The sequence below is a fragment of the Pundamilia nyererei genome, unplaced genomic scaffold, assembly GCF_000239375.1.
Source record: "Pundamilia nyererei isolate P.nyererei 1_Seehausen unplaced genomic scaffold, PunNye1.0 scaffold00262, whole genome shotgun sequence".
Classification (NCBI taxonomy): domain Eukaryota; kingdom Metazoa; phylum Chordata; class Actinopteri; order Cichliformes; family Cichlidae; genus Pundamilia; species Pundamilia nyererei.
The window spans coordinates 431,707-442,587 of record NW_005187663.1 but is presented as its reverse complement, the minus strand read 5'-3'; the positions used below and the strand labels follow the sequence as shown (position 1 = coordinate 442,587).

General features: G+C 40.9%; 1 protein-coding gene across 2 annotated transcripts in view; it reads left to right on the top strand.

Moving 5' to 3' along the window:
- The window catches only part of gabrr2a (gamma-aminobutyric acid type A receptor subunit rho2a), a 75,290-nt gene that overhangs the window by 10,854 nt on the left and 53,555 nt on the right, over positions 1-10,881 (top strand). For both annotated transcript variants that reach the window (XM_005750113.1, XM_005750114.2), the window contains exon 2: positions 2,269-2,375. In XM_005750113.1, the coding sequence (XP_005750170.1) occupies positions 2,269-2,375 (107 nt within the window). The remainder of the gene's footprint in view (positions 1-2,268; positions 2,376-10,881) is intronic.

Genomic DNA, 10,881 nt, shown 5'->3' with positions numbered 1-10,881 from the left:
TGGGTCTGCAACCCAGTGTTTTGTGGTTGTGGATTAATTTATATTCCTTGATTATTGTTATTCACGGTTTTGATTTTCTCATTATCGTCTTCTGCTTGTGTTTTATTTTTAGTTCCTAGAATTTAGGTTTCTGTTACTTTGTCTTCCCTGTGTCCCATTTCTAGTCACTTGTCTCCACGTTCCCTCTGTTTCCCATGTCAGTTGTGTTTCTGTGTCTCAGAGTCTAGTTTGTGTCTTTGTGATTGTCTCATGTTCCCTGTTTTACTTTGACAGTCCCTTGTCCCGTGTCACTGTATCTAGTTTTTCTTCCCCTTGTCTCATTATGTCTATTTAGTCCCAGCTGTGTTCCCCTCCTGTTTCCCATTCCATCATTACTCCCTTATGTATTTAAGCCCTGAGTTTTCCTTTGCCCTTTGTCGTGTTTCTGGTCTTTTTACACTTCTAATTTCTCAGTGTTTTGTCCTTAGTTTTATGCTCTAGGTTTTTGGTTTGTTTTCTGTAAGTTATATTATGAAGGATGTTTTGTTTTGTTTTGTTTTTTAGCAAATAAGGTTGCCACTTTAAGTTCACCTTTTGAGTTTGAGTCCTGCATGTGAGTCCACATCCTGCCTGCCAGATAGACCTCTGCATTGAAATGTACTTCTTATTAATCTCTAGTTCTCTTCCACAGCATGTCTTTTATCCCGTCTTCCTTATCTCACCCCAACCAGATGGCCCGCCCCTCCCTGAGCCTGGTTCTGCTGGAGGTTACTTCCTGTTAAAAGGGAGATTTTCCTTCTCACTGTCAACAAAGTGCTTGCTCATAAGGGGTCATGATATTTGGGTTTTTCTCTGTATTTTTCTCTGGGGCGACCGTGGTTCAGGGGATTGGGAAGCTCATCTGTAACTGGAAGGTTGCTGGTTCAATCCCCCTACTCTCTCCGTCCTGGTCGTTGTGTCCTTGGGCAAGACACTTTACCCTACCGCCTACTGGTGTTGGCCAGAGGGGCCAATGGCACGATATGGCAGCATCGCTTCTGTCAGTCTGCCCCAGGGCAGCTGTGGCTAAAACTGTAGCTTGCCTCCAACGGTGTGTGAATGTGAGAGTGAATGAATAGTGGATTTGTAAAGTGCTTTGGGTGCCTAGAAAAGCGCTATATAAATGCAGTCTATTATTATGTATTATTGCAGGGTCTACCTTACAATATAAAACACCTTGAGGCAACTGTTGATTTGGCGCTGTATAAATAAAATTGAAAAAATTGAATTGAATGCCAAAGAGCTTGATTTTGGTCGCATCTGACCATGACCATCTGCATGAGCTTGTTGTCACATCGTCCCTCGTAGCTGTGTGATTTCCTGTGCTTCGTGTTCCTTTGTAACTCCTAGTTTTCCATTCCCTAGTCTTAGTTTCAAGTTTTCCAGTTTAGTATTCTATGGTTTTTCAGCAAAATAAAGCTGCCTTTTTTTAGTTCATCCTCATGTGTACGAAGTCCTGCATTTGGGTCCTAATCCTGCCTGCCACACAGTGGAATCATGGCACTGGGAAGGTTCACCACTATTCCTTGTTTTCTTTATTTGTGCATAATGGCTCTCACTGTGGAGTTCTCAAAGCCTTACAGATGGCTTTGTGACCCTTTCCAGACTGATAGAAGTCTAACTTTATTACTCAGCTGTTTCTTTAGATCGAGGATACTTTTTGAGATCTTTTAGCCTGCTTCACTTTGTCAGACATGTTCTATTTGAGTGATTTCTGCCAGATCTGCAAGTAATCAGGACTTAGCTTTCCAAAAAATGCGGACAATTACAGTTCAATCCTGATTTAACAAGAGGGGCAATTACTTTTTCATACAGGGCCAGGTAGGTTTTCTCCTTTTTAAGCCACAAATGAATGCTCTAACAGAGGAGTCATTACAACACATGGCTTGAGGCAACTGTTGTTGTGATTTGGCACAATTTGAATAAGACTGAATTGAATTGAATTTAACCAATGTGTAAAGCAATACAATACCCCAGCATGGCCTCTACTCAACAAAAACACAAATACTGTAATTGTACAAACAGTACAAACAATAAACTCAATCACTCTGGCGTCAAACAGAGTGACTGATTTGCTTATGTTGAACTGAACTTTTCAATCATCAATCATATCGGCATAAATCAGTTCATACATTTCTTATTCAGTGCATATTATTTTGTACCATTCTTTCCTGGTGCATTATTTTTTAATTCTTAATAATCAAAACTGTTTAAATCAGCTATCTGACAGTGACTGTCATCCTGCTGTAGCTCCTTGTCAAAGAAGCCTCCAGATGTGACGAAATCTCGCAAAATGAAGACAGAACACCTGCTCAAAGTAGATGACCATGACTTCACCATGAGGCCAGCATTTGGAGGTAGGTGTAGAAATTTCTGCTTTTGTTTGTCTTTCACATAGCATTAGATGTTGATTAAAAGTCAGGGTTGAATTACATAAGGGATTAGCATTGAGCTGCTTCTTGCAATGGTAATGGACAAGTGTCTATGGTGTTTGCAGAAAAAATGTGATCTGTAGTGAGAGTAGGGAGCAGGTAAAGAGAGTGTCAAGAGTATGGGGTATTTCTCCTGTTGTTGTGGACTATCTGGTCCCTGGGAGGTGTTCTGGGCATGTCTCACCAAACCCTCAACCCTCCATGCATGGTAATAAGCTTTTTCAGGTTTGTGCATGATAGGCCATAAGTGTTGATTGCCCAGATCTTGTAATTCTCACAGGAACACATGGTAGGTTATTGGCCAGTAGTTGATGGGACCTTCTGGGGATCCTTTGGGATCAGAACTTCAGTTAGCCATTACTGGTTTATTTGTTCTACCAGAGGCTACTGGATCCTTTTCAGGGAGGTTGCTGTGGTCTGCTCTTAGATCCACTAGCCACTGAGCATTGATGTTATGGGTTGCGTCCTTCTCCCTCACGCTTTTCCAGTATTGCTCTGTCTCCAGCCTTGGTGGGGCTGTTCGCATATTGTTGCCCTGCCACTGAGAATACACCTTAGATAGTTCAATGGAGTACAGCTGGTTTATTCTCCTGCCTCCTTTCTCTCTGGTATACCTCTATAAGTGACTGGCCAAGGCTGAGAATCTTTCCTTGGCAGTTTTCAACGCCTAAGGCATGGACAGCTTGCTGTACTTCTTAAGCAACCCTTTCTTCATCACACCTTTCTGCAGTATCAATAGTTGGCTTACTTCCCTCCACACTCTCCTCTAGTCCTTTTCTCCATAGAGGGTACTTGTGGCAGTTTGCCTCATAGCTAAGCATCTCTGTGATCACTGCTGCTTTGGTGTAGATCAGCTGATTGGTTTTGGTGATGGTCACAGTAGGTGTAGTCTGTAATGCTGCATTCACGTCCTGTAGTAGACCTTCAGAGGATACGTTATATAGTCTTGGTAATCTGCCACATAGTGTCCAGGTCCAGCTTTCTTTTACTTTCCTATCTCTCAGGTGAGCAGCTCTCACACTTAACACACCTTCAGTAGTTAACCATGGTATCAAATCTTGGCTGGGGTTGAAATCTCCCCACTGACCAGACGTCCTGGCTCCCCTTTGTTGTAGCATTTGTGTTGTACCTCATTGATCTGCAGTTGTAACAGCAGTTGCTTCTTCCAAATCTTGGAACACTAAGCTACTTGTTGAATTCACTGTCAGTCCTGATGCTGGGTATCAACGCTTCCATGGGTCTCACATCCTCTTCATGTAACTCCCTTCTTATTCCAGTACCCCACTACTCATCATTGTGTACAGGTTCCCCAACACCTGAGTCAGACCTTGTCACACAATTTTTTTCCTTCTGATGTTTAAACCTTTTTGAGTTACTAGTTAAAATCTTTTTTTTTAATCTACTTGTAATAGGTTAGATAAACACAATAATATTTAATTGATATACTTGAGTATATACAGAAATTTACGCTTAGGTCTTGGTGGAATTGTGTCTCTTTTCCAGAGTCCAATTTTTGTGGTGTCCTTAAAACTCAGTGGAGATTTTATTAAGTTATTTGTACGTTAACATCCACCCACATCTCTGTACAGGAGACAGGTGGAAAGCAATTAAAGCTGATTCTTCTTCTTTAATAGAGTCAAACCAACCAAATGCATCATTATGGATTTCATTTAATTTCACAGTACCAATCAGTAAACTATTGCTTAGAAACTCAAAGCTTTGACTCATGAAGGCTTGACTGCCAGTAAAGTACACTTTTCTTCTTGATACAATCCCACTGATTTTCCTATATCACCATCTGGATGGGGCCAAAGCCCATGACTGGCACCTATTTATTGACTTTTCTTCAGCATTTAATAATATCCAGCTACATCTCCTAGCTGATAAGCTTCTTAACCAGTTTAAACTTGATTTTAATCTTGTTGGTTGGATTTTAGACTTTTTAACTGACAGATCTCAGTGTGTGTGAGAGTAAACGGCTGTTTTTCCAATCAGCTGAATTCTTCCACTGGTTCACCACAGCTTTGTTTTCTCTCTCCCCTGCTATATATTTTGTACACTAATGACTGTCGTAGTACACAGGCTGAAAGGCATTTCATTAAATATGCAGATGACACAGTCATTGTACGCGTCCTTCATGGTGAAGAGTATTCCCATGGACCTGCTGTGGATGAGTTTGCTTCTTGGTGTGATCAGTCCTTAAAGATCAAAACCTTACAAACTAAGGACATGGTAATTTACTTCAGGAAGCCCTCCTCCAACAGTAGTAAATGGTGCAGCCATTGAACTGGTGGATAGTCATAAGTATTTGGAGGTTGCTCTTGATAAGGCTCTGTCCTTTGAGTCACATTTTGACTCTACAGTGGAAAAAAGGTAAAACAACGATTGTACTTTTTAAGGAGATTTTAACGTTTCATCTCAGATGATTACCTTTTTTATAAAAGTTTTATTGAATCTGTTTTAATCAGCCCAGTGCTGAGGAAGGCAACCTCTGTCATGTCATGTTCAAACCATCCTCTCTTTAGAGACTTTCACCTGTTTCCCTCTGGCATAAAGTGCCGCAGGGAAGACCAAGAGACATAGAGTGTCTTTTATACCTGCTGCTATTGTTATGCTCAATAACGCTAAGCCATAAGTGTTGTTGCCATCACTACTACACATTGCACTTTGTTGATGCTACTGATTACATTTGGGATGTTTCTTGTGTGTGTGTGTGTGTGTGTGTGTGTGTGTGTGTGTGTGTGTGTGTGTGTGTGTGTGTGTGTGTGTGTGTTATTGATGTGTTGACATACTACAAATCAATGTCCCATTGGGGGCAATAAAGTTACCATTCAAAGATTCAAAGTATTTATTGTCATGTGTACAGAAGAAATAGCATTTCTCTGTGCAATGAAATTCTTCTTCTTCTAATGCCAAGTTAGGTAGGGTTGAAGGAACAAGATAAATAAGGATAAAAATAAGACAAGATATTAAGATAAATAAGGTAAAAATAAGGATAAAAAATACTGAAAGATAAATAAGTACAAAATAAGTAAATGAAGACAAGTGAGGTCCTGGTGATCCTCTCCGCAGTTGTTATCACTCTCTGCAGGCGTTTGCGGTCCATAGCAGTAGTGCTGCCGTACCATGCAGTGATGCAGCTGGTCAATGTGCTCTCCACAATGCAGCTGTAGAAGCTGCTGAGGATCTTGGCTGACATACCAAATTTTCCTCAGGCTCCTCGGGAAATACAGCTGCTGGTGAGCCTTCTTGACCACTGTGTGGTGTTCAGTGTCCAGGTGAGGTCCTCACTGATATGAACGCCCAGGTACCTAAAGCTGCTCAACCTCTCCACTTCACTCTCCCGGATAAACAGCGGCTGGTGAGGCCTCATCTTCTTCCTCATGTCCACTATCATCTCCTTTGTTTTATCAGTTTTGAGGGTGAGGTTGTTGTCCTCACACCATGACACCAGACCGGCCACCTCTCTCCTATAAGCCACTTCGTCCCTTCCAGTGATGCGTGAACTTCAGTATGACCCTGTGGAACTCCAGTGCTTGTTGTAATGCTGGCTGAAGTCCCGTTGCTGATCCAGACAGACTGAGGCCTGCCAGTCAAAAAGTTCTGTAACCAGTCACAGAGGGTGGGGTGCAGGCCGAGTGTAGACAGTTTGTGGATGAGGTTTTGAGGGATGACTGTGTTGAAGGCAGAGCTATAATCAACAAAGAGTACCCTGATGTAGGAGTCATTATTTTCCAGGCGGAAAATGCGCCGATGACTTCGTGGAGTTTGCCGAGCGCTACTGCGAAGTCAGCTCGCGGCGGGATGTAAACAATGGCCAAAAACACAGTTGAGAACTCCCGCGGCAGATAGTAAGAGCGGCATTTCAGCATTAGAAACTCCACGTCTGGCGAACAGTACTTGTAGACAGTCTGCACGTCTCCACACCACGAGTTGTTAATAAATGCACATAGACCTCCCCCAAAAGCCTTACCGGATTCTCCAGTGTACAGAGTGAGTCTGCAACTGGACGGCGCATTCCGGGACTTTATCTGAAAGCCAGGTCTCGGTGAAAATAAGAGCACAGCATTCTCTTATCTCCTGCTGTGTTGTGATCCTGGCTCATATTTTGTCAAGTTTGTTTTCCAGGGACCGCACATTGGCTAGTAAGAGGTGGTTGGTTAGCCCGAGCTTTTAGCCTAGCATGGAGCCCTCCCCTATTGCCTTGTTTGCGTCACTGTCTCCGAAGCGCTCTCCTCGGGTCGGCTGGCTCACTTGGGCTTGGTGCTTTGTGGCCTTCCTGGGAGTGGTGGCGGTGGCTGCCGGGGCAAACAATGGCTGTAAGTTCCGGTGGTAGAGCGGAAAGCTCCAGGGGTAAGAAAAGAGTAGAGTCCAGATAATTGTGTGTGATTAGCACTGCTTTCCACAGCTTTCATATCTTACAACCCCATTTGCATTAAGTTCAAGCAAAGTAATCCTTGCACTCCAAGACCATTTTATAGGTACAAATACTCAGATATCATCAGATCTGTACCAATGCCACTTGCTGCAGTATAGGGAGGATGGGCAGGGGAGAAGATTGAGGAGAGGGTTGGGAGTGGGGGTTGTGGGTGTGGTGCATAATTGCTCTTAATCCTTGGGAAAGTAACACATTAAGCTTGTTTTTAATCCACCGAGAAGGGAGAAGGATTGAAAGTCCATCAGTGAGATCATTTGATATATGGGCTTGGAATGGTTTGTTGTATGATCTACTAAGAATAGCATACGAATTGTGTTCTTTTCAGAAAATGTAGAGTTTACCAGAGGATACAGTTTCAAAGTTATTACATGAACATGAAAACATACACACTCAATGAGTGTATGGCTTAGGTTTCATACAGAAACAGTTGAGGATCAAACTGTGCAACCCTGCTATTAGGGGACAATCCTCTTATAGATGACGACATTATCATACAAGTGACATGACAAATGCAAAGCGTTTTTTCCTCATGTCATTTGAGACTGGTCTTGCCAGAAGAACAACAATATTGGCTCATTATTGAAGGGAATTAAAATGACCAGAAAAGAACCTCTGTAAGCAGAGCTTCAATGCCCAACAGTCCGTTTTCGCTCCCGAAGCGTAATATACTGACGATTTGTCAAGTCCCAAGGCGTTCCTGAGGAACGCCTTCTACTGATGAAATCCACTAGAATGACGCTCCCGCTGTAATACACATTCCAGCCATGTATTCCAGCCCTAACCCTAACCAGCACTTTAATGACGTTAGATAGTCTTTCCAAAGCGATTTAAGTAAAACAAACATACATGTGTAAATTCATTCTGAACGATTCTCGTGTTTCCTCATTTTTCCAATCTCATAATATAGGGACGTGTTGGGTGCCCGGAAGCGTAATACAGTATATCGTCACCTAGCGTAAAATGTTACGCTTTGGGAGTGAGAACGTGTTGTGCCCAAAGTGCCCAGATGCAAAACACATATCAGTATTTGGTAAAGAGCTCTACAGATGCTGGTGAAAATTAAACACAGACATTGTGTTTTCTTTTTCTGCTTTCCACTTTTCCACACCTGAAAACAAAAAATAAAAATTTAAATGTGTCTCATCATATTGATAATGCTAATTTAACACATTAATGGAAAAACAAGCTAAATATCACCTTACCAAAACTTACCACTTTGGTAAGCTATTGCCAGTCATTCTGACCACCACCACCAAAGACGATCATCCAGCCAAGCCTGACTTGAGCAATGTGCTCATATCAAAATTGCAAGCAATGTATTAGGTACTTTGTCCAAATAGGATCCCAGCTCTCAATGTTAATAAGCTAGATGCTAAAGCTAGAAATATAAAATATGAGCTCTTGTTTTTCTAATAGCTTGCTCTAAAGAGAGCTAACAGATAAAATAAACTTAGCAAGAGTGTTTTAACTTGGTTATTGCAATTTCTGATTATAGATGACACAAGACACTGAAATGTTAAGTACTTTTTTAGTCTCTGCCATAGAGACTCAACAGAATGGTACAATGCAATCGTCAACAGACATATCCAGAAACTCAGTCTGTGAGCTCTGCCACTAAGCACTGAGAACCTTCACAGACATTCTGCCACTAAGCATTTTCTGACATTTTAGTTGTGATACCAATTAAGTTAAAGTGCATCATTCAAATACATAACAATACATTTTAATATGTTTTATATTCTGCTAAGAATGTGATAAATTTAAAAATAATTGTAAATTTGAATTAACTGAATATCATTCCTTTTATATCTTAAAATAACATGGCATGATATCGGGCAGCATGGGAAGAACAGGACTGTGATTACTGCTGCACTATGAATCTGATGTCAGAACTCTGGAGATCGGATGAGAAAATTGTGCTGAGCAGCTATATATTAACAAACAGAAAAACAGAAACGTTGGTTTATGCTTCCTCTTGCTTTAATTATTAAAATCACTCTAAATCACGTCATTTTTAAAGGTGTGCATGGCTGTATATTCCCATTAAGATATTTTGAGTTTGTGAAATGTAATGGACAGCAGAAGCTTGTCATTTCTGTTATTTAAGTACACATTATCCCAGTGCATCATCTCTGAGGGGACAAGAGCTCAGGGAAATGACACAATAATCAGCATGGTATTTGTTTCCTTTTTTGTTGCTAAAGCTTTAAGCACTCATTGGTGAATGGGTCAGTTGCACCCATATACCATCTGGAGATGTTGGCTTAATATGACTAGAGTGACTAGAGTTAGTTCAGTTGCTAGCTTTACTCAGTGCAGCTCCCCTTGGCTGTGTGGGCAGCCCTGCCTAGTGTTGTCTAGCAGCATGCCAGACTCCACTCCAGCAGTGACAAGCAGATTAAGCTGACAGCAGTTCCTCATGTTTACAGCTTAGATTAGCACAGGCACCAATCTGTTACGCCATCAGACAGCTGTTGCTTCACCAGTGACACTTTGTCCCAATTTAAGAACAGACATGGAACTGAGAAGTGGTCCAAAACTGGCTGTGAAAGTACATTCAGTATTATTGAAGGTACTTTGAAATTCTGTGTTTGATAGAAATTCCAATGTTTATGAACACTTTCTCCATCATAGTAATAAGTCATGGTGACACAAGGATATGTTTTCACTATTCCTTGATAAATTATCATTTATACTTTCCTTTTTGATAAAACTTATATTTAGGGCTGGACAGGTGACAGGTTATGGGCTCAGGCTGCTGGGAGACTTCCCATGTTGCACTGACCTTTTTTCTACATTTTCCTCCTTTTCCCTGACTGTATGTTCAACTATTGCATTTCACTATTTTTGTCTACTTTCACCTGTTTATTGTTTTTGTTCTTAGTTGTTCATGGTCTCGCTATGCTTGTCTTTTTTCAATTTCCTTTTACTGTTACGTCTAATACTTTGCAAATATAAAGGCAGTTAAGACAATTGTTGTTTGATTTGGCACTGTCTACCTGGAACTGAACTGAAATGAATAAGTATTTAAGAAAATGGATGGATCAATTGATCTAATTTGATTTTCTTCCAAGGTCTGTCAAACTCTTAAAATAGTAAACATTATTATGGCAATAAAGAAAAAAAGGTAAGGTATAAGTAAGACTTTATCAAGGTCATTGGAATAAGCATTAGTCCAAAGTACTTTTGAAGTTCAGTTATTTAAATTTAAATCCAGGTTGAAGACTCACCTATTCTCAGCTGCATTTGAATAAAACACCAAATCCACACTTTTAAGCTTAAATTTCAAAACTTACATTTTAACTACTGATTTTATCTACTGTTCTGATTTTATCTACTGTTTTTTTAATCAATTTTAAATCATGCTTTTTGTTTTTGTTTTTTAATGTCTCTGTAAAGCACTTTGAATCACCTTGTTGTTGAATTGTGCTATATAAATGAACTTGCCTTGTCTTGCCTTATTTCAAATTTATTTATGTAGCGCCAAATCACAACAGTCTCCTCGAGGTGTTTCATATTTTAAGGTAAAGAAAGTCCAATAATCAAAGTCATCATATGTATAAAATGGTATGCATGTCAGGTTCACAGTAAGTACGGGACCCAAATGCAGGACTTTTCCAAAAGAGACAATGAGTTTATTTACAGTGAAAAAGGTGAATGACAACAGTGACAGTCCTCGCTCTGTGGCTCCTCTGCGATTCTACTAAAATCCCACACAGTGCTCGTGTCCGTGGCGTGAATCGGGAAAACTCCAAACCCCATCTATACAGTGGCTCCGCCCCCGTGACAAACTCTGTTCCCAGATACTGACAAAAAAAGATGCAGTGATTAGTCTGGCAAGCAACACACACACACACACACACACACACACACACACACACACACACACACACACACACACACACACACACTTTACTATAGAGCTGGGGCTGTACCGAGTCAACTCAACGATCCAATAACATCGGAGATCTCTGTCCAGAAGAGCGCAGTCCT